This window comes from Bufo gargarizans, chromosome 1 (assembly GCF_014858855.1).
Source record: "Bufo gargarizans isolate SCDJY-AF-19 chromosome 1, ASM1485885v1, whole genome shotgun sequence".
NCBI classification, from domain to species: Eukaryota; Metazoa; Chordata; class Amphibia; order Anura; family Bufonidae; genus Bufo; species Bufo gargarizans.
Genome location: NC_058080.1, coordinates 470,703,172 through 470,728,510, shown reverse-complemented (window position 1 = coordinate 470,728,510; position 25,339 = coordinate 470,703,172). Strand labels below are relative to the sequence as shown.

The 25,339-nt window shown below is 40.5% G+C and overlaps 1 protein-coding gene across 4 annotated transcripts in view; it reads right to left on the bottom strand.

Moving 5' to 3' along the window:
• SPIN1 (spindlin 1) overlaps positions 1 to 25,339 on the bottom strand; it is a 62,442-nt gene that overhangs the window by 11,130 nt on the left and 25,973 nt on the right. For all 4 annotated transcript variants that reach the window (XM_044287552.1, XM_044287577.1, XM_044287561.1 and 1 more), the window contains exons 2-5: positions 11,811 to 12,017; positions 10,857 to 10,905; positions 4,137 to 4,390; positions 1,130 to 1,363 (exon numbers count right to left, since the gene is read on the bottom strand). In XM_044287552.1, the coding sequence (XP_044143487.1) occupies positions 1,130 to 1,363; positions 4,137 to 4,390; positions 10,857 to 10,905; positions 11,811 to 11,862 (589 nt within the window). In that variant the 5' untranslated portion in view covers positions 11,863 to 12,017. The remainder of the gene's footprint in view (positions 1 to 1,129; positions 1,364 to 4,136; positions 4,391 to 10,856; positions 10,906 to 11,810; positions 12,018 to 25,339) is intronic.

Genomic DNA, 25,339 nt, shown 5'->3' with positions numbered 1-25,339 from the left:
AAAAACGGATTAGAAAGAATGTGTGTTACCATTTGATTTTAACCCCCTGAGGACCGTGTGATTTTCAATTTTTGCGTTTTCATATTTTATTCCCTGCCTTCCCGAAGCTGTAACTTTTATTTTTCCCATTCACATGGCTGTATGAGGACTTGCTTTTTGCAGGACAAGTTGCACTTTCTAATGGCACCGCTTAATATTGCACACGATCTAGTGAGAAGCTGGATGCCATAGCCCTATTGGTTTCGGGTTTCCTGCATTCCACATGTGGTAAAAACAGACCTGCTACCTTCATTCTCCAGGTCAGTACTTTTACAGTAAACTACATTTACATCGTTTTTCTTGTGTGTTAATACTTTAACATCAGAATATTTTTTTTTGCATTGCCATATTCTGACCCCCATAACTTTATATTCAAATCTACCGAGCTGAGTGAGGGCTAATTTTTTGCGTGGCCTTCTGTATGACTTTTTGATCACTTTTTATTATGTTTTTGGGAGCTCAAGGAATGGAAAAAAAAAATTAAATCAGCCATTTTGATGACCACAGTTCACCATATGGGATAAATACATTTAATTTCTAATGGTATGGGCATTTTGGGACATAGCAGTGATTATATATATATATATATATATATATATGAATGATATAGATATATATATATATATATGAATGATATAGATATATATATATATATATATATATATATATATATATATATATATATATATATATATATATATATATAGATATATAGATATTTTTATTATTTTGTCCCATAGACTGCAATGATTTACCATTGCAGCCTGTGGGAGTTTCATGAACTTCACTTTGGCAGGCCTCGAAATTTTCACAAGAACAAAGCTGCATTGAAAACCGAGCGATTCCCTCAGTGTCAGTGAGGTGAAGCCGCTCAAGCCCCACAGTCACCAATCACAGACATTGCTTTCCGGTGTCTGCTGTGTAAAACGGAAGCGGAGTGGAAGCCATGTTTAACAACCAAACTTCTGCCATACGACAAAGGCCGGAAAGGGGTGAAGCAGCAGAAATTTTTCGGTGGGACATTCACGTTGAAAAGTGAAAAAATATTTCCATTCATATTAACAAATAAAAAAATACAAGCATGACTTACTTGAATCTGGCATAATGCGAAGGTCTCCTTCTTTGTAGTCATCTAAAAGTTGATACATGTATAAGACAGGGTCCTTTTCATAGGTGATATAAAACCATGTGTTCATAATGGGTGCTCGTGCCAGTACCATCCCCCTCCATTCATCCTTCGAGCCATCTTCTGTTTCAAACATATGCTCTACAGCTTTACCAATCATTGTGTCTGCTAAATGGGCATCGCTGATTCGAGATGATGCTTTGAATAAAGAAACAAAAAATTGTTTCACAAAAATGACCAATCGTAACGCTATAAAACAATTGTACAAATTAAACAATGCTATATTTGTGTGAAGTTAGCTCCACTGCTAATTGTGTGAAGTTAGCTCCACATTTTCTAGTCCGAGTTGTCCACCCTGCGCCCATTTTCTCTAGAAGTTGAAATATATAATAATCAGGAGAGAAGACAAATTGAGAAACAAATTAAAAAGGGAACCTATCATCGCCTTTCTGCTGCCCATACTAACAGCAGTATAAAGTAGAGACAGATGAGTTGATTTCAGCCGTCTGTCATTTATAAGTTACAAGTAAGTGGTTGCCGAGAACCAACATTACTATCATTGCAGACTAGGCCTGGAAAAGAGTCCTGGCCACCTGAGAAGAGTCCTGGTTATCCATGAATCCTGCTCTCCTACCCACCTGCTGATGACTGACCGGCTTCTACCTAGTTTTCTCCCCATCTCTCTAGGAGAGAACTGCCAATCATCAGCAGGTGGGCAGGAGATTATGTATAACCAGGACTCTTCTCAGGTAGATGTGACTCTTCAAGGCCTGGGCTGCAAGGATTATGATGCTGGTTCTCAGCAACCACTTACTTGTAGCTCATGAGTGACACACCGCTGACATCAGCATGTCTGTCAGTGAGGTCAGCATAAAGTTGATAACAGGTTCCCTTTAACAATTGAGGTGGTACATTCAGCCTAAGGGCTCATGCACACAAATTTATTTTTTGTCAGTGTCTGTTCTTTTTGCGGCCCATATGCAGAACCCATTACTTCAATGGGGCCACAAAAATAAAAAAATAGAACATGTACTACTATTGTTCGCATTATGGACAAGGATAGGATTGTTCATTTAGGGGCCAGCAGTTCAGTTCACAAATACGGAATGCACATGGCCTGTATCAGCGTTTTGCAGATCTGAAATTTACAGACAAAACATCCAACGGTCAAGCGCATGAGCCCTAAAGGCTGTATTACACAGCCCAATTTAGCAGGCATTTGTTGGGAAGGATGCATTCCTTCCTGCCAATCGCCTGCTTGTTGGCGGAGGAGACTGCTGCATGTTACACCATCGCTCTTCCCTATACTAAATCATTGTTTGTCACAGCAGGTAGTGATTAGGCACCACAATCTGCCACCTGCGACGATTTTATAACCTGTCAAAAGGCAGACTGCCCGATGAGCAATCGGCAGCAGTATTAGACTGCCAGATGATCGCTAACCAGGATCACTACAAACGCTCGTTGTTAGCCATGATCTGCCCCCCCCAAAAAAAAACACTAGACGGCAGGTGTAATACTGGCTTAAGGCCACAGAGCCCACGGTCAGTGGAAAAAGCATAATACAAATATTTTGGCCTCTTCATGTTTTGGATACATTAGAATCTTATTTTACTGGAATGTAGAGTGCTGCACTAGTATTGCTGTGGTAAATATAGCGGATGTGAACAATGTCTAAAGGCCCTTTTACATGGGGGGGGTTCGACGATCGGGAGCCAACTTTCATACAAATGTTTTTGTGGCTGATCAGGGGAAAAATGTGTCTGTTGGATTATTGGATCTTTTAAGGAAGCTACAAAAGCATTGTGTGTCTGCAGCACATTGCCTCGTGTAAACAGGACAATGTTCATTCTCCATGCAGTTTGTGCAATTATTCTAACCATCGTCCATCACTCATGCATTGGCCATGTAAAACCCCTTTAAATAAGCGCCAATCTTCTTATATTGTCACTCTCTGCTTATTATGGCCGCACACAGAGTTCCATTCTGAATGGAGAGTAATCCGTTCAGGATGTCTTCAGTTCAGTCGTTTTGATCAGGCAAAAGAGAAAACTGTACGGTTTTATCTCCGGCAAAAAAAAAAAAAAGACTTACCTGAATGTATTAGTGCCAGATCCGGCATTCAAAATACCGGAATGCCGGATCCATCCTTCCGGTCTGCGCATGCGCACACCTTTAAAAATGAGAGAGAAAAAAAATACCTGATCCGTTTTGCCTGATTACACCGGAAAAACGATCCGGTATTGCAATGCATTTTTCTGACTGATCAGTCAGAAAAAATGACATGCTTTTGCATACAGTTTGCCTGATCAGGCAGGCAGTACAGGCAACGGAACTGCCTGCCGGAATCAAACAACGCAAGTGTGAAAGTACCCTTCGTGCCGGATCCGGAATTCAAAATACCGGATCAGTCCTTCCGGACTGTGCAGACTGGTAAAAATTTGATAAAAAAAAAAAAAAAAAATACACAAAACAGATCCGGCTGTCCGCATGACAAGCGGAGAGACGGATCCGTCCTTGCAATGCATTTGTGAGACGGATCCGCATCCGGATTTGTCTCACAAATGCTTTGTCAGCGGCAGATCGGCGGATCCGGCAGCCAGTTCCGACGCCTGAACTGCCCGCCGGATCACACTGCCGCAAGTGTGAAAGTAGCCTTAAAAGGAACCCAACTCATCTCAAAGGGTGCAATTCTCAAAGTGCTTCACTGTAGGCTTCTGCATGCAGCGTTTTGATTTTATGCACACATCCACCATATTATCCTCTGGTTTGTCATTACTACCCTATAGATCTAGTCAAACCATTAACCCTTAATACTAGTTTTAGTTTCGCCTATGCTTTCCTGCCACATTTTGTTATTAAAAACGCACCACATACAAGGTTATTCTTCGTATCTTTCGAGCTGTAACATACATAAAGTGCGGGTCTACATGATCACTTGTGCAGTAAATCATGATTTTGGTGCACTTACCAACTCTGTCTGGAAGAACTTCGAGAGCAGACACCCTTTCATCCTTGTGAAGCTCAAGTCCATACACACAGTCAAATCCATCATATTTTATAAGATAAAGAGAAGGGTTAACTGGTACTTGATCCAAAACAGTTCCTTTCCATTGAGTTATTGGACCACTGCCCTCTTTCCAGCCATGCTGTATTCTACAACCTACAATATTTCTTCTTGGTTGAGAGATTGGTTTACTTGGTCCCATATTGCTTCGATGTTTCCTAAAAATGAGAGGGTCTATTAAAGCTTAGCAGAATGTATTCCCTCCTTGAGATTGTCAACGTTTATACTGTTCTGATGAATAGTTTTCTATTTATGAAAACAAGCAAGGATCTGTAAGTTGAGGAGATTCCAACTTAAAATCCAAATTAAAGGAAGTCTGTCACCTCCATATGGCCATATACAGTGCTTACATTGTCCTATAGCACACCTATACATGAATGTAATGGTACCTTTGTTATTTTCTTTACACTTGCTTTACACTTGCAGAAGCTGGAAAAACTAAGTTTAATTCATATGCAAATGAGCACTGGCAAGTCTGCCTTTAAATGTTTTCCCGCCCCAGCCTCTGCCCGCCCTACTATTCCCTTGCGTCATCCCAGCACCTGTGCACTGCCTCACCGGGCCGGAGAATGCACACTGCGATGCCCATTGTGGGCACGGCATCGCTTTAAGTACTGCGCATGCGCCGGCAAACACCACATTACCGCTGTTCACCAGCGTGGGATCTCGGCTGAACCGAAGGATGACGCAAGGGAATAGGAGGGCGGGCAGAGGAACAATGAAAAAATAAGGCAGAGAAACCTGGGCTCCAACACAGTGAACTTGCCAGTGTTCATTTGCATATGAATCAAAGTTCGTTTTTCTGTAAGTGTAAAGAAAGAGACAAAGGTACCATTACATTCAGGTAGAGGTGTTCTATAGGACAATAAAAGCACTGTATATGGCCATATGGAGGTGACAGACTCCCTTTAACAAGAATTCGTCATCTGCGCTGAGTTGAAGACAAGAGGGAAACAATTATATACAAAATATATATATATTTATTTATAAACAATTTCAGTGCAAAATAATAAAATATCAAATTGGTGACAAAGAATAATGATCAATTATGTTCAATCAATTGGAAAAATAGGTAACTTGTAAGATATAAATGCAACCAATAAAATAACTTTTTAAATGAAATGGGTATCTTATCAATAGCCCACAGAATAAGGCCGAATGCACACGGCCGTGAACGGTCCGTGGTATCCCGGCCTGGATTCCTGCTGAAAGCAGGAGCGCACAGCGTCATTGGTTGCTATGACGCCATGTGCTTTATGCCGCTGCTGCACTACAGTAATACACTGGTATAGATCATACGAGTGTATTACTGTAGTGCAGCAGCGGCATGAAGCGCACGCAATCATCGAAACCAATGACGCCGTGTGCTCCTGCTGATCTCCGACAAGGCCATTGACTAGAAACTAAAATGTGTGTCTTATAAAACGAATGTGGCCCAAATGTGTAACTCAATGCAGCTCAGGAGCCCTAACTAACTGCTCCTAAGCTGCCATAAAACAATGGGAGAACGGGCGGGAGGACAGACAGGAGAACGGGCGGGCAGCACTCACAGTACCCTTCAGTGAAGCCGCCAGCCCGTGCATACATTGCGGCACTAAGCAGTGGGCTGGCGGTTTCAGTGATGACCAAGTGTTTCGCCCGACCTCCATGTGAGCTGGTTCTGGAGTGTCTGGACCGGTACCGTAACTCTAATCTCTGTATCCAAGTACAGGTCCTGACACTTTCACCTCCTCTCCAGACCCCATACACCCCCCCCCCCCCCCTCCTCCTCTCCCCCTGGGCAGTTTCTACTCACCCCTACTCTACTTGTCTGGTGCTGATTGGTGGAGGAAGGGGGAGCAGGACTCGCCACCAATCAGCTACCGGTACACTGTTCAGTTACCACATGACATCCCCCCCCCCCCCACTCTGGGTACCGTAGATGAAATCTTAAGTCCCAAGGTGAGGACATCTTAAGGCAATTTATGGTACCCAAATTAAAAACTGTGTGCCAAATATGACTATAACCCCCATCATCCATAGAAATACAAATGTACGGCAAAATATGGGTGGATTCCTATGGATGAGGGGGGGGGGTTATAGTCATATCTAGACAGATGCCAATTACAGAACAGTCCCTGGGCAGTGTTCATTTTAAACATACTGTAACTACAACTACAACCCCCCTTTTAGTTCAAATCCTCTGAAAAATGGGTCAGTCTTATAAAGTGAAAAATATGATATATATTTATCTCCCAAGACTGAAAGACTTAACTTGCACTGCAGTTGAAATGATCTCAAATCTAGATCCTACAAGAACGATATTGTCTATTTGAATATATATATATATATAAATAAAATATAAAGAAATTTACACTATACCACCAATTATTTGGTCTTCCACATGACCAATGACATCATAGTGCATCAACTGGCTACTCATCTCTTACTCAGCACCACCACAAGGGGACACTAGTGTTCTATGTAAAAGTTTGTATAATTACATTTAATTCTTATATTTTCTAAAGATCTAACAGAAAGATAACCTTTGACCTAAGCTCTGGACAAAGCCCTAAATATGAGGAAAAGGGATTGTAATGGATACCAACTATCAGACATATAGTCTGCTTATAGATATACTACTTTAAGACCATCTACCAAAGCACTTAATCTTCTTTCTCCATATACTTGGAAAATTCGGTAATTCGTTCCCAACAGTAGCCTTTGCCACACACAAAAAAAATAAAAAATATATAGTATATCCTACCTAATTCTATAGATTAAAAAAAAACTTGTTAATAAGACATACTAATACGTTTCAATGGGTATACTTAAACAATATATAATGGATATGATGAAATTACAGGTTTATATTTTACTTCCAATGAATCAAATAAATATATAGATGTAGCCTATAACATCATAATACAATAACATTATGCTAATATCACTGCTATGAATTGCAAATTTACATCAGGCAACTTTTTAATAAACCCCCTTTCTAATTATGGAGAAGGAAAAAAAAAAAAAAAAAAAAAAAAATAAATACAATTCTTTAGAACATTCCATTCCTCGTTCACTATCTTTTGTAGAAGCCTGAAGAATCTTTTATGGTACCTGTCAGAGTCCCCCGCAGTTTACGATATGAGAATGTTTACGTATAGATTCCCAACTCTTTCCTTGTAAGTCTTTGTCCAGAAAGAATAAACTCGCATTGACCTTCTAGCAAGCAGACAAAATGGCTACCATGATGCCCCTATATCAATCTGTAAAGTAATAAGCATAGGCCTCTACAACATTGAGTCCTTTAACCCCAATATTTAACAAGACAGTACACAGTTCAGGACCAAGGCTACTTCGGTCTTCAGGACCAGTTTAGCCGGTTTTCATACGTTTAATAGCTATACTATTTAGTTAAAAAAAATTATTTGTTCCCGCTAGCATCATGAGTTATTTCATGAATAATGCAGGCTCCTTTTCATATTTTTTTTATTATTTTTTTTTTTACACACCATTTTATTTCTTGAGAATTTTTTGACTTTTAGTTTGAAGAAAGTAGTAAAAACACATTACAATTTAGAATTTTTTTCTGGTAATATAGTCTCAATCTGAAATGGACTTCAGATTTGAGTTTGTCATAGTATACTGTAAATCAAAATATTACTTTTTTAATTAACTGTTATAAGGGAGTGGATTTTTTTTTTTTTTTTTTTTGGGCGGGTTATTTCGTGTAATATTCTATTCTTGTACTCTGTCCCTCAAAACGTCAGAAAAGACCATTGCAAGGCTTTGCTAAATTTCTTTACACTTGGACTATACAGGAGAAATCTGCCCAGATGCAGTGACAATTGTCCCCGTTAGGACTAACAGCAGCCTCCTAGTATCAGTATCCCAGCAATGACCTGACCATCACCTCACCTTTATGATCACTGCCTGATCGCTTGGCCAGCTGGCTAAAGCCTGTGAAATAAATGTTATTTTTGGGCTTTACAAAACGCACTTTCCCCCCTCAAAAGTGTGGGAAAAATGGCAGTGCCTCTTACAAAGCGATTGCTAGTGATCACTTCCATTATGGAAAGCATGCAGGAGGCACTGGGAGTGGCGACAGTAGCGATGCTAGCTCTTACTGTACTCACAGCTCCCTGGTGTTCTCTGGGCACCCACTGTACATGTCCTGACTGCATACCAAAAAAAAAAAAAAAAAAAAAAAAGCTCTCACGTTATCAGGCGAACAAGACTAGCATAAAGCAAAGGCTTATATCAGGGGCACAACATAGTTTGGAAATTCTGGCGTTGCCTTCAAACTACTTCAGGCAGGTATTGGGGAGCTGTATAAATGCACAATCTTAAAGAGGACCTTTCACCGATCCTGACATTGTGAACTAAGTATACAGACATGGAGAGCGGCGCCCGGGGTTATCACTGCACTTACTATTATCCCCGGGCGCCGCTCCGTTCTCCTGCTATGCCCTCCGGTATCTTCGGTCACTAAGTTATAGTAGGCGGAGATTTCAGTCACTAAGTTATAGTAGGCGGAGTCTGCCCTTGTTCTGCTGTAGCGCTGGCCAATCGCAGTGCAGAGCTCACAGCCTGGAAGGTTATTTTCTCCCAGGCTGTGAGCTCTGCAATGCGATTGGCCAGCGCTACAGCAGAACAAGGGCAGTCTCCGCCTACTATAACTTAGGGACTGAAGATACAGGAGGGCATAGCGGGAGAACGGAGCGGCGCCCATGGATAATAGTAAGTGCAGTGAGATTCCCGGGTGCCACTCTCCAAGTCTGTATTCTTACTTCAATATGTCAGGATCGGTGAAAGGTCCTCTTTAAGCGATGGTATAAATACTTGCATGAATTTTTTTTTTTTTTTTTTTTTTTTTTTTTATAGTATTCTCATAGCTGCAAAACTGCAAGAAAAGAAGAATGCTATGTAGGGCTAGCTACTATTGAACAGCAGGAACAAGGGAGGACAGTCTAATATACAGTTGTGTTCAAAATAATAGCAGTGTGTTTCAAAGAGTGAATAAAGCTCAAAATCCTTCTAAGAGCTTTTATTTCCATACACACAAATGCATTGGGAACACTGCACATTCTATTCCAAATCAAAACAAAAGAAAAATATATCAAATTTGTGTTGTTTCGAAAAATTTTAAAAAAAGTGAATATTAGACTGTTGTTCAAAAAATAGCAGTGTTTGTATTCTTCTTTACAAACTCAAACATTCACTATATAAACTGAAAAATGTTTGAATATTTTGCTTTCTTTTGAATCACTTAACTAATATTTAGTTGTATAACCAGTGTTTCTGAGAACTGCTGTACATCTGTGTTGCATGGAGTCAACCAACTTCTGGCACCTGTGAACAGGTATTCCAGCCCAGGAGGATTGGACTACATTCCACGTTCTTCTCCAAGTCTTGGTTTTGCCTCAGAAACTTTTTTTAATGTCATCCCACAAGTTTTCTATTGGATTAAGATCCGGGAATTGGGCTGGCCACTCCATAACGTCAATCTTGTTGGTTTGATACAAAGATGTTGCACGTTTACTGGTGTGTTTGGTGTTGGTGTCTTGTTGGAACACCCATTTCAAGGGCATTGTATTCAAACTGATCCATGATCCCTGGTATGCAATAAATAGGCTCAACACCATAGTATAAGAAACACCCCCATATCATGATGCTTGCGCCACCATGCTTTATTTTCTTCACAGTGCACTGTGGCTTGAATTCAGTGTTTGGGGGTCATCTGACAAACTGTCTCCGGCCACTAGACCCAAAAAGAACAATCTTACTTTCATCAGTCCACAAAATGTCTCTTTAGGCCAGTCAATGTGCTCTTTAGCAAATTGTAACCTCTTCAGCATATGTACAGTGGGACTTTGCAGGGGCTTCTTGAAGATAGCTTGGCTTCACATAGGCCTCTTCTAATTGTAACAATACTCACAGGTAACTTTAGACCTTCTTTGATCTTCCTGGAGCTGATTGTTGGCCGAGTCCTTGCCATTTTGGCCATTCTTCTATTCATTCGAATGGTAGTTTTTCGCTTTCTTCCACGTCTTTCAGGTTTTGGTTGCCATTTTAAAGCATTTGCGATCATTTTAGCTGATCAGCCTATCGTTTTCTGCACTTCTTTATATATGTTTTCCCCTCTCCAATCAACTTTTTAAATCGAGGTAGACTGTTCTTCTGAACAATATCTAGAATGACCCATTTTCCTCAGAGAGAAATGCATTGTAACCAGCATGTACAACATTTGATGCCTTCCTTCCCTAAATAAGGGCAATAATTGCTGTCTGTTTTTCAAAGAATGAATGACCTCACTCATTGAACTCCACACTGCTTTTATTTTGAACATGCCCCTTTCAATAAGTGATTGAATTACAGAGAATCGGCAGCATGCATGTCATGACTGTTGGATTTCTATTACTCTACTACACCTGCTAGTAAATTATTTGCCAAGTAGAAATATCATTCCTACAAAAAACTGATTGATCAGGTTAGTTATGTCTGACTGCTATTATTTTGAACACAACTGTAAAGTGCTAAGGTCACACTGAAGCATCCTTGTAGAATAAGGAGCTATTTTCTGTTACCAGCTGGATGCACTAGTAAAGGCCTAAACCAAATCCACAAAGATTCTTCTATACTCACTTGTGAGAGGTCCTTTTCTTCATCATATTTGCAGAAACACCTGCATGTGCTGGTAGATAAGAAAAACAATACACAATAAATAGATACAGTTTCAAGGGCATAAAAGAAATGCATATTATAAATACAATTCCTGCAGTTTTCACACTGGCCACTGGAAGCAATGGGTCCAGGGTCTACAGAGCACAGGTCTGCAGATATTCTGCTTATTCCTATACATCTTATAGTATACAGTTGCTAAGCTCTATACTGGACAAATGCAAAACCACTGTTCTGTTATTGGTGACCCCTGGGTCTGGAAATTCGTCCCTAGAACTAGTACACCCTACACTCTATAAGCCCTATCGCCTAAGCATTTTGCCAGTTAATTAATCTGCCTTGACAGGGAGGTGACTGGTAGCACGAGTTTGAGCACAGATGGCAGAGGGGAGAAAAAGGCATATTCTCTGATAAGACTATTACAATTTTTCTTATATTCACCTGTACCTATTGATTCATGCAAAATTTGGTGAAAGTGCAGTGATTCAACACAAAATTAAGAATATATTTCTTAGGTTTGTCAACTTTCATAATTTATAAGGATGTTTTCTAGTAACATGAAAACACATGATGCAAACCATGCTGATTTGTGCAGTTATGTATGTTGTTCTGTCAATTACACTACACATGGCTTATTCAAAAATAAAAACAAAACAAACCCAGAGGGCCAAAATGTATATAAAAAGATTAATACTGTTATAAATACATTTACTAGAAGAACTTTTAAATGGAGGACCTGGAGTTTGTTTCTTCACATTGCTTTAGTAGTTAGACTCATGGTGCTACTACGACTTGCCCATGAGAAGTCAAAATAAAAAAAGTGTGAAAACTCGATTAATGAATAACTGAACCAAATCAAAAGAACTGTCCCTTCAGTATCCCAGTAGCACTTACAATCTACAGCCAACAAAGTTTTACCTGCATCAGCTCTTGATCGCTGAGCGGCTGCCTTTCCAAATGGAGTCTTCATTCATCTGTGTATGCCAGGGCAGCAATGCTGCCAAACTAGGGTGAAAACTAGTCACTCCAAGTTTGATGTAGTAGTTGCAGTCTACATGAAAAAGACAGCCTTTCCTTCCACCGCACAAGGGGCTCTTCAACCATGAAGTGCTATCTCCAAATTACCTGTAAAACAAAAAACAATATTTTCAGGTTTCATATTTCTTGCGCCTTAAATTTTTTTTTATAATAATAATAATAATAATAATAATAATAATAATAATAATAAATGTGTGAGTGGGACAACCATCACCTGACTACCAAAGCAGGTCACAATATTGGAAGTCATGGAATAACTTTTTACGGCGGCCTAGTCCAAGCGCTGCACGGGTCTCCTCATGACAGCCAGGCTCCTGCTCTAATGGCCCAGATAAAGCGTTGATCATGCCCGTTTAACCACCTCCGGACCGCCTAACGCGCCGATGCGTCCGGAAGGTGGTTGCTTTTCTCCTCCTGGACGCATCGGCGCGTCATCTCGCGAGACGCGAGATTTCCTGTGAACGCGCGCACACAGGCGCGCGCGCTCACAGGAACGGAAGGTAAGCGAGTGGATCTCCAGCCTGCCAGCGGCGATCGCTCGCTGGCAGGCTGGAGATCCGAATTTTTTAACCCCTAACAGGTATATTAGACGCTGTTTTCATAACAGCGTCTAATATACCTCCTACCTGGTCCTCTGGTGGTCCCTTTTGTTAGGATCGACCACCAGAGGACTCAGGTAGGTCAGTACAGTCCCACCAAACACCACACTACACTACACTACACCCCCCCCCCCCCCCCCCCCCGGTCACTTATTAACCCCTTATAAACCCCTGATCACCCCATATAAACTCCCTGATCACCCCCCTGTCATTGATCACCGCCCTGTCATTGATCACCCCCCTGTCAGGCTCCGTTCAGACGTCCGCATGATTTTTACGGATCCGATCCATGTATCCATGGATCCGTAAAAATCATGCGGACGTCTGAATGGAGCCTTACAGGGGGGTGATCAATGACAGGCGGGTGATCACCCATATACACTCCCTGATCACCCCCTGTCATTGATCACCGCCCTGTCAGGCTCCATTCAGACGTCCGCATGATTTTTACGGATCCGATCCATGTATCCATGGATCCGTAAAAATCATGCGGACGTCTGAATGGAGCCTTACAGGGGGGTGATCACCCATATACACTCCCTGATCACCCCCTGTCATTGATCACCCCCCTGTCAGGCTCCATTCAGACGTCCGCATGATTTTTACGGATCCGATCCATGGATCCATGGATCCGTAAAAATCATGCGGACGTCTGAATGGAGCCTTACAGGGGGGGTGATCAGTGACAGGGGGGTGATCACCCTGATTACCCTGATCACCCCCTGTCATTGATAACCCCCCTGTAAGGCTCCATTCAGACGTCCGCATGCGTTCTGTGGATCCGATCCATGTATCCATGGATCCGTAAAAAATCATGCGGATGTCTGAATGGAGCCTTACAGGGGGGGTGATCAGTGACAGGGGGGTGATCACCCTGATTACCCTGATCACCCCCTGTCATTGATAACCCCCCTGTAAGGCTCCATTCAGACGTCCGCATGCGTTCTGTGGATCCGATCCATGTATCCATGGATCCGTAAAAAATCATGCGGATGTCTGAATGGAACCTTACAGGGGGGGTGATCATTGACAGGGGGGTGATGACCCTGATCACCCCCTGTCATTGATAACCGCCCTGTAAGGCTCCATTCAGACGTCCGCATGCGTTCTGTGGATCCGATCCATGTATCCATGGATCCGTAAAAAATCATGCGGATGTCTGAATGGAGCCTTACAGGGGGGTGATCAGTGACAGGGGGGTGATCACCCTGATTACCCTGATCACCCCCTGTCATTGATAACCCCCCTGTAAGGCTCCATTCAGACGTCCGCATGCGTTTTGTGGATCCGATCCATGTATCCATGGATCCGTAAAAAATCATGCGGATGTCTGAATGGAGCCTTACAGGGGGGGTGATCAGTGACAGGGGGGTGATCACCCTGATTACCCTGATCACCCCCTGTCATTGATAACCCCCCTGTAAGGCTCCATTCAGACGTCTGCATGCGTTCTGTGGATCCGATCCATGTATCCATGGATCCGTAAAAAATCATGCGGATGTCTGAATGGAGCCTTACAGGGGGGGTGATCAGTGACAGGGGGGTGATCACCCTGATTACCCTGATCACCCCCTGTCATTGATAACCCCCCTGTAAGGCTCCATTCAGACGTCCGCATGCGTTCTGTGGATCCGATCCATGTATCCATGGATCCGTAAAAAATCATGCGGATGTCTGAATGGAGCCTTACAGGGGGGTGATCAGTGACAGGGGGGTGATCACCCTGATTACCCTGATCACCCCCTGTCATTGATAACCCCCCTGTAAGGCTCCATTCAGACGTCCGCATGCGTTTTGTGGATCCGATCCATGTATCCATGGATCCGTAAAAAATCATGCGGATGTCTGAATGGAGCCTTACAGGGGGGGTGATCAGTGACAGGGGGGTGATCACCCTGATTACCCTGATCACCCCCTGTCATTGATAACCCCCCTGTAAGGCTCCATTCAGACGTCCGCATGCGTTCTGTGGATCCGATCCATGTATCCATGGATCCGTAAAAATCATGCGGACGTCTGAATGGAGCCTTACAGGGGGGGTGATCAGTGACAGGGGGGTGATTACCCTGATCACCCCCTGTCATTGATAACCCCCCTGTAAGGCTCCATTCAGACGTCCGCATGCGTTTTGTGGATCCGATCCATGTATCCATGGATCCGTAAAAAAATCATGCGGATGTCTGAATGGAGCCTTACAGGGGGGGGTGATCAATGACAGGGGGTGATCAGGGAGTCTATATGGGTGATCACCCCCCTGTCATTGATCACTCCCCCCCTGGTAAGGCTCCATTCAGCCATTTTTTTTGGCACAAGTTAGCGGAAATTTTTTGTTTGTTTTTGTTTTTTCTTACTAAGTCTCATATTCCACTAACTTGTGTCAAAAAATAAAATCTCACATGGACGCACCATACCCCTCACGGAATCCAAATGCGTAAACATTTTTAGACATTTATATTCCAGACTTCTCACGCTTTAGGGCCCCTAAAAAGCCAGGGCAGTATAAATACCCCACATGTGACCCCATTTCGGAAAGAAGACACCCCAAGGTATTCCGTGAGGGGCATATTGAGTCCATGAAAGATTGAAATTTTTGTCCTAAGTTAGCGGAAAGTGAGACTTTGTGAGAAAAAAAACAAAAAAAATCAATATCCGCTAACTTATGCAAAAAAAAAAAAAATTCTAGGAACTCGCCAGGCCCCTCATTGAATACCTCGGGGTGTCTTCTTTCCAAAGTGGGGTCACATGTGGGGTATTTATACTGCCCTGGCTTTTTAGGGGCCCGAAAGTGTGAGAAGAAGTCTGGGATCCAAATGTCTAAAAATGCCCTCCTAAAAGGAATTTTGGCCCCTTTGCGCATCTAGGCTGCAAAAAAGTGTCACACATCTGGTATCGCCGTACTCAGGAGAAGTTGGGGAATGTGTTTTGGGGTGTCATTTTACATATACCCATGCTGGGTGAGAAAAGTATCTTGGTCAAATGCCAACTTTGTATAAAAAAAATGGGAAAAGTTGTCTTTTGCCAAGATATTTCTCTCACCCAGCATGGGTATATGTAAAATGACCCCCCAAAACACATTCCCCAACTTCTCCTGAGTACGGCGATACCAGATGTGTGACACTTTTTTGCAGCCAAGGTGGGCAAAGGGGCACCTTTCAGATTTCGCAGGCCATTTTTTACACATTTTGATTTCAAGGTACTTCTTACACATTTGGGCCCCTAAATTGCCAGGGCAGTATAACTACGCCACAAGTGACCCCATTTTGGAAAGAAGACACCCCAAGGTATTCCGTGGGGGGCACGGCGAGTTCCTAGAATTTTTTATTTTTTGTCACAATTTAGCGGAAAATGATGATTTTTCTTTTTTTTTTTTCTTTTTTCCTTACAAAGTCTCATATTCCACTAACTTGCGACAAAAAATAAAAAATTCTAGGAACTCGCAGTGCCCCTCACGGAATACCTTGGGGTGTCTTCTTTCCAAAATGGGGTCACTTGTGGCGTAGTTATACTGCCCTGGCAATTTAGGGGCCCAAATATGTGAGAAGAACTTTGCAATCAAAATGTGTAAAAAATGCCCTGCAAAATCCGAAAGGTGCACTTTGGAATATGTGCCCCTTTGCCCACCTTGGCAGCAAAAAAGTGTGACACATCTGGTATCGCCGTACTCAGGAGAAGTTGGGCAATGTGTTTTGGGGTGTCATTTTACATATACCCATGCTGGGTGAGAAAAATATCTTGGTCAAATGCCAACTTTGTATAAAAAAATTGGAAAAGTTGTCTTTTGCCAAGATATTTCTCTCACCCAGCATGGGTATATGTAAAATGACAGCCCAAAACACATTCCCCAACTTCTCCTGAGTACGGCGATACCAGATGTGTGACACTTTTTTGATGCCAAGGTGGGCAAAGGGGCACATATTCCAAAGTGCACCTTTCGGATTTCACCGGTCATTTTTTACAGATTTTGATTGCAAAGTACTTCTCACACATTTGGGCCCCTAAATTGCCAGGGCAGTATAACTACGCCACAAGTGACCCCATTTTGGAAAGAAGACACCCCATGGTATTCCGTGAGGGGCATGGCGAGTTCCTAGAATTTTTTATTTTTTGTCGCAAGTTAGTGGAATATGAGACTTTGTAAGGAAAAAAGAGAAAAAAAAAAAAATCATCATTTTCCGCTAACTTGTGACAAAAAATAAAAAATTCTAGGAACTCGCAGTGCCCCTCACGGAATACCTTGGGGTGTCTTCTTTCCAAAATGGGGTCACTTGTGGCGTAGTTATACTGCCCTGGCAATTTAGGGGCCCAAATATGTGAGAAGAACTTTGCAATCAAAATGTGTAAAAAATGCCCTGCAAAATCCGAAAGGTGCACTTTGGAATATGTGCCCCTTTGCCCACCTTGGCAGCAAAAAAGTGTGACACATCTGGTATCGCCGTACTCAGGAGAAGTTGGGCAATGTGTTTTGGGGTGTCATTTTACATATACCCATGCTGGGTGAGAAAAATATCTTGGTCAAATGCCAACTTTGTATAAAAAAATTGGAAAAGTTGTCTTTTGCCAAGATATTTCTCTCACCCAGCATGGGTATATGTAAAATGACACCCCAAAACACATTCCCCAACTTCTCCTGAGTACGGCGATACCACATGTGTGACACTTTTTTGCTGCCAAGGTGGGCAAAGGGGCGCATATTCCAAAGTGCACCTTTCAGATTTCACCGGTCATTTCTTACACATTTTGATTGCAAAGTTCTTCTCACACATTTGGGCCCCTAAATTGCCAGGGCAGTATAACTACGCCACAAGTGACCCCATTTTGGAAAGAAGACACCCCAAGGTATTCTGTGAGGGGCATGGTGAGTTCCTAGAATTTTTTATTTTTTGTCGCAAGTTAGTGGAATATGAGACTTTGTAAGAAAAAAAAAAAAAAAAAAAAAATCATCATCATTTTCCGCTAACTTGTGACAAAAAATAAAAAGTTCTATGAACTCACTATGCCCATCAGCGAATACCTTAGGGTGTCTACTTTCCGAAATGGGGTCATTTGTGGGGTTTTTCTACTGTTTGGGCATTGTAGAACCTCAGGAAACATGACAGGTGCTCAGAAAATCAGAGCCGTTTCAAAAAGCGGAAATTCACATTTTTGTACCATAGTTTGTAAATGCTATAACTTTTACCCAAACCATTTTTTTTTTGCCCAAACATTTTTTTTTTATCAAAGACATGTAGAACTATAAATTTAGCGAAAAATTTATATATGGTTGTCGTTTTTTTTGCAAAATTTCACAGCTGAAAGTGAAAAATGTCATTTTTTTGCAAAAAAATCGTTACATTTTGATTAATAACAAAAAAAGTAAAAATGTCAGCAGCAATAAAATACCACCAAATGAAAGCTCCATTAGTGAGAAGAAAAGGAGGTAAAATTCATTTGGGTGGTAAGTTGCATGACCGAGCGATAAACGGTGAAAGTAGTGTAGTGCCGAAGTGTAAAAAGTGGCCTGGTCATGAAGGGGGTTTCACCTAGCGGGGCTGAAGTGGTTAATACCTTAGGACACTGTGGTGAATAACTATTTCAAATAAAATCATTGGATGCCAATGTCTGTAGTCAGTAGCTAGGGGTCCACAGTGAAGACCCCTAGGTCTGCCTTCAGTGTATGCCTATTTGGCCATTCCAGAAGCATAGCCTAAAAGATTGCCTGTCAGTTTTATAAAGACAGAATAATGCACTGCACTACATAAGTAATACAGTGTAATATGTAAGCAATAAGAGGATTACATGTCAAAGTCCCCTTGTTAGTCTAGTAAGAGGCAAAAAAAATACATTTACAAAAATATTATATATATATATATATATATATTCCTATAAAAAAGCTTTATATAAAATAAAAAAAATATATATATAATAATATTATTATTATGAAGAAGAAGGAGAGAATCTCCTCCACATATTTGGCATCACTACATCAGTAATGACCCGAACTGTACAATTATCACAATTAACCCTGCAAAGTTACGCTGTAAAGACAAACCCCCCCCCCCCCAAAAAAAATAAAAAAAAATATATATATATATTATATATATATATATATATATATATATATATATATATATATATATATTTTTTTTTTTTTTTTTTTTTTTATAGAACAGGCATCTATCCCACTGGATATTCAAGATCCAAGTGGGACTTCATTAAAAAAAAAAAGGAAAGTAAATTAAAAATAAAATGAATTGACTTCCCATATCCACTCTTCTCTCTCCCAAGAGATTAAAAAAAATGAAAAAATAAATAAATAAGAACTACACATAATTGGTATCGCAGTGTCCGTAAAGACCTGATCTATAAAATGATCATGGTACTAAACCACGCTGTCCGAAGAAAAAAAAAGAAAAAAAAAAAAAAAAAAAAAAAAAAAAGCGCGGAATTGCAGTTTTTATTCCTTACCTCCATAAAAATAAAAAAAATTGAATAAATAATTATACCAATAAAAACTACAGCCGATTCTCGCAAAAAATAAGCCCTCATACAACTATGTTGAGATACAAATAAAAAAAGTTATGGGTGTTAGATTTTGGTGATGCAAAAATGTTTTTAAAATTTAATAAAGTGATTTTATGATATAAAAGTGGTACAACAAAAACAATACAAGTTTGGTGTCGCCATAACTGTATTAACCCACAAATTAACATTATTATATCAAATCTACCACATTAAGAACCCCATTTAAAAAAAAAAAAAAAAAAAAGACAGAAATGCTATTTTTAGCCTACTTCACCTCTTACGAAAAATGGAATAAAAAGCGCTCAAAAAGTCATATAGAACCCCCAAAAAACAAGCTCACACAACTACATTGAAGTAAAAATCTAAAAGTTATGGGTCTTCAACTTGGTGATGCAAAAAATAAAAAATAATTTGATATAAAAGTGGTAGAACAGAATAAAACAATATAACTTTGGTATCACCATAACCGTATAAACCCATAGAATAAAATGATCTTAACAAATACACCAAATGAAGAACCTCAAATAAAAAAGTGGCAGAATTGCAATATTAGCCCATTTCACCTCATAAAAAAATTCAATAAAAAAGGATCAAAAAGTCATATGTACCCAAAAATTATACCATTAAAAATTACAGCCCACCACGCAAAAAATGAGCCCCCACTCAGCTCAGTCAACAATAAAATAAAAACGTTATGGCCCTTAACCCCTTAAGGACACAGCCTTTTTACACCTTAGGACCAGGCCATTTTTTGCAAATCTGACCAGAGTCACTTTAAGTGCTGATAACTTTAAAACGCTTTGACTTATCCAGGCCGTTCTGAGATTGTTTTTTTGTCACATATTGTACTTCATGACACTGGTAAAATGAAGTAAAAAAAAAATATTTTTTTTGCACCAAAAAATACCTAATTTAACAAAAATTTGGAAAAATTTGTAAATTTCAAAGTTTCAGTTTCTCTACTTTTGTAATACATAGTAATACCCCTAAAAATTGTGATGCCTTTACATTCCCCATATGTCTACTTCATGTTTGAATTATTTTGGGAATGATATTTTATTTTTTGGGGATGTTACAAGGCTTAGAAGTTTAGAAGCAAATCTTGAAATTTTTCGGAAATTTACAAAAACCAAATTTTTAGGGACCACTACAGCTCTGAAGTCACTTTGCGAGGCTTACATAATAGAAACCACCCAAAAATGCCCCCATTCTATAAACTACACCCCTCAAGGTATTCAAAACTGATTTTACAAACTTCGTTAACCCTTTAGGTGTTGCACAAGAGTTATTGGCAAATGGGGATGAAATTTCAGAATTTCATTTTTTTGGCTAATTTTCAATTTTAACCCATTTTTTCCACTAACAAAGCAAGGGTTAACAGCCAAACAAGACTGTATCTTTATTGCCCTGACTCTGCCGTTTACAGAAACACCCAATATGTGGCCGTAAACTACTGTACGGCCACACAGCGGGGCGTAGAGTGAAAGGTGCGCCGTTTGGTTTTTGGAAGGCAGGTTTTGCTGGACAGTTTTTTTGACACCATGTCCCATTTGAAGCCCCCCTGATGCAACCCTAGAGTAGAAACTCCATAAAAGTGACCCCCATCTAAGAAACTACACCCCTCAAGGTATTCAAAACTGATTTTACAAAGTTTGTTAACCCTTTAGGTGTTGCACAAGATTTAATGGAAAATAGAGATACAATTTCAAAATTTCACTTTTTTGGCAGATTTTCCATTTTAATATTTTTTTTCCAGTTACAAAGCAAGGGTTAACAGCAAAACAAAACTCATTATTTATGGCCCTGATTCTGTAGTTTACAGAAACACCCCATATGTGGTCATAAACTGCTGTACGGGCACACGGCAGGGCGCAGAAGGAAAGGAATGCCATACGGTTTTTGGAAGGCAGATTTTGCTGGACTGGTTTTATTGACACCATGTCCCATTTGAAGCCCCCCTGATGCACCCCTAGAGTAGAAACTCCAAAAAAGTGACCCCATTTTAGAAACTACGGGATAAGGTGGCAGTTTTGTTGGTACTAGTTTAGGGTACATATGATTTTTGGTTGCTCTATATTACACTTTTTGTGCGGCAAGGTAACAAATAGCTTTTTTGGCACCTTTTTTTTTTTTTTGTTATTTACAACATTCATCTGACCGGTTAGATCATGTGGTAATTTTATAGAGCAGGTTGTCACGGATGCGGCGATACCTAATATGTATACAAATTTTTTTATTTATGTAAGTTTTACACAATGAATTAATTTTTAAAACAAAAAAAAGTTTTAGTGTCTCCATAGTCTAAGAGCCATAGTTTTTTCAGTTTTTGGGCGATTATCTCAAGTAGGGTCTCATTTTTTGCGGGATGAGATTACGGTTTTATTGGCACTATTTTGGGGTGCATATGACTTTTTGATCGCTTGCTGTTACACTTTTTGTGAAGTAAGATGACAAAAATTGCTTTTTTTACACCGTTTTTTTTTTTTTTTACGGTGGTCACCTGAGGGGTTAGATCATGTGATATTTTTATAGAGCCGGTCGATACGGACGCGGCGATACCTAATATGTATACTTTTTTTTATTTATGTAAGTTTTACACAATGATTTCATTTTTGAAACAAAAAAAATCATGTTTTAGTGTTTCCATAGTCTAAGAGCCATAGTTTTTTCAGTTTTGGGGCGATTATCTTGGGTAGGGTATGATTTTTGCGGGATGAGATGACGGTTTGATTGTTACAATTTTGGAGTACATACAACTTTTTTGATCACTTTTATTAACTTTTTTGGGAAGTAAGGTGGGCAAAATTTCAATTTCATCATAGTTTTTAATTTTTTATTTTTATGGCGTTCACCGTTTGGGTAAAGTAACATGACCGTTTTATAGATCAGGTCGTTACGGACGCGGCGATACCAAACATGTGTAGGGAATTTAATTTTTTTTATTTTTAATCAGTGATAAATGTGTTTTTTGATTTTTACTTTATTTTCACTTTTTTTCACTTTCTTTTTGACCCAGACCCACTTGGTTCTTGAAGATCCAGTGGGTCTGATGTCTGTATAATACAGTACAGTACAATATATAGTACTTTACTGTATTTTACACTTTGTCTGAACAGATCTATGCCTTTCAGCACAGATCTGTTCAGCACCATGGACAGCAGGACGCCTGAGAGGCGTCCTGTTGCCATGGGAACCTTCCCCGTCTGCTCAGTTATGGTCAGAACTGCGCAGACGGGGAAGGGTAAGGACGGGGCTCTGGGGGGGCTGCCTGGGAGCTCTCTCCCTCTCCATTCGGGGGGCTGCAAAGGCACAGCAGCCCCCCGATGGGAGAGGGAGGGAGCTCCCTGCGCTGTTAACCTTTTCCATACAGCGGTCCGTACGGACCGCGGTATGGAAAGGGTTAAACGGCTGACATCGCAGCACAGATGTCAGCCGTTTATACCAGGGTGCCAGCAATGTGCTGGCACCCTGGTATACCCACTAGAAACCAACGATTATTCAAGGGGAGGCGGGCGGGGGATCGCGATCCCGCCTACCGCACCGCCCGCAACCCTCCCCCTGCACCTCCCACCGTGCTCAAATAACTTAGGGGTGCAGGGGGGAGGGATGCAGGAACATTTTTGGAATCCTAAAGTTTCTGATCCCCGCGGTCAGGGACCGCGGGGATCAGAAACTGCAGAAATCGCAGCAAACCGCAGGTCTGAATTGACCTGCGGTTTGCCGCGATCGCCGACATGGGGGGGTCACGGGACCCCCCCGCGCATTTAGCCTAGGTGCCTGCTCAATGATTTGAGCAGGCACCGGGTTCCGATCACTGCCAGCCGCACGGCAGTGATCAGAAATACACAGGGCGTACATGTACGCCCTGTGTCCTTAAGTACCAGGGCACAAGGGCGTACCTGTACGCCCTATGTCCTTAAGAGGTTAATATCAGGGTGGATTTGATTTAAATCAAACAGATTTAAATCACGATCTAAATCACTAGTCAGTAAGGCTTGATTTAAATCATAGTTTTTTACATAAAGATTCATATTTGGACAATTTTTCTGTTGTACTTAGGAAGGAGAAAAATGTGTTTCTTTGGTCATCTTCATCACAGCACATCTCATGATGTTGCCTCATTCGGGCCACCAGGCCTTGCATTTCTTTGTTGCAGTGTTTGCATTTTGCACGCATGCCCGCCTTACCGATAGGTAAAGGAACTTCATTAAAATATTGCCAAACTGGGTCTCTTTTACGGCCTGCTGCCATTATAGTTTTTTTTCCTCCAAGGAAAGAATGTGATAAACCTCAGGTCATACACACACAAAAAGATCCGAAGACTTGTCTGTCTGTGGCTGTGCAGTACTGTGCTCAGAAAGTTTCACTTTCATTTTGTAGTACTCCTTGTCTGCTTGCCTTTTCCTCCTTACGCTTAGTTTCACTTTCTTCTTGTGCAGATCTATTCCACTCCAAACAATCAGAAATATATTGTTTATATTCTATTCACTGAACTTTAAACTTAGCACTGAAGGGGTTGATTCTGTATTTATAGGTTTGTAGAAGTTAGGATTAAGATCTTTTTCTGAACTCTTTTCATGTTATAAATTCAGTTTTGAGAACTCCAAAATTAAACCAAGCATCTGTGATAATATCTTGTAGGCAGAGAAACTACCCAGTAATCTTACAAAAACCTCTGGAAGAGCATGACATTGTGAATGGATTAATGGAATTTAACAAAAAATTAAACATATACAGCCTTATTCTACATAATTTAAAAAGTAATCTTTATTTCATAATGAAATTACCATCCAAAGGTTATGTATTTTCCTCAAAAAGCATTTTATATAAAAAAATCTGATTTAAATAAATAAATCAGATTTTTTCGATAAAAAAAAACAAAAAAAAAAATATAGATTTTTATCCACCCTGCTTAATATCTATTTCAGCAAATTCCATGTTAGAAAATGCAGATGCGGCTCCTTTCCTTTTGAATTCTGCCGTCTGCTCATACAGCAGTTTATGACCACATATGGGGTGTTGCCGTATTCAGGAGAAAATAGGTAACACTTTGAGGTGCATTTTCTCCTTTTATCCCTTGTTGAAGTGAAAAATTTGGGCTTAAGAGACTTTCTTGTAAAAGAATAGAAATTTTTCATTTTCACAGCCAAGTGTTTCTAAATTTATGACACGCCTCTGAGGTAAAAGTGGTCATTACACACCTCACTAAATTCTTTGAGGGGTGTAGTTTCCAAAATGGAGTCACTTTGGGGGGGTTTCTACTGTAGGGGTGCCTTAGTGTGCCTTTAAATATGACACGACACCTAAAAGCCATTCCAGCTAAATGTGCCCCACAAAAACCATGTTGCTCCTTTTCTTCTGAACCCTGCCTTGTCCCCATACAGCTGTTTACGGACATAAATGGGGTGTTCCTGTAAAATGCAGAATTAGAGTAAAATATTGACTCGTTTTGCTACTAACCCTTGCTATGTTATAGGAAAAATTAGATTTAAATTAAAAATCTGTACAAAAACTGAAAATTGTAAATTTCACCTCCATTTTCCTTTAATTCTTGTGGAACACCTAAAGGATAAACATAGGTTCTATAACCAGTTTTGAGTAATTGGAGGGGTGTCGTTTCTAACATGGGGTAATTTATGGGTGTTTTCTATTATGTAAGGCTACTTTCACACCAACGTTTTGAATTCCGTTTGTGAGATCCGTTTCAGGGATCTCACAAGCGGCCCAAAACGGATCAGTTCAGCCCCAATGCATTCTGAATAGATAAGAATCCGTTCAGAATGCATCAGTTTGGCTCCGTTCTGCCTCCATTCCACTCTGGCGATGCAGAGCCAAACGGATTCGTCCTGACAATGTAAGTCAATAGGGGCAGATCCATTTTCACTGACAATATGGTGCAATTGAAAACGGATCCGTCCCCATTGACTTTCAATGTAAGTCAGGACGGATTTGTTTTAACTTTGTTCTTCATAATGCAAACTGATCCGTTCTGAACAGATACAATTGTTTGCATTATAGGTGCGGATCCGTCTGTGCAGATACCAGACGGATGCGCACCCAACGCAGGTGTAAAAGTAGCCTAAGCCTCACAAAGTGACTTCAGAACTGAACTGGTCCTTCAGAGAGTCGGTTTTGAAAATTGTAATATTCAATATGATGCCAACATTAAGTAAACATATAGGGAATCTTAAAAGTAAAAACTATCTAATGAGGTATTACTATCTGACTTTAATGCGTAGAAATTCAAATTTAGAAAATAAAATTTCCCCCCAAAATTTTCTGTAAATTTGGGATATTTTATAAATATAG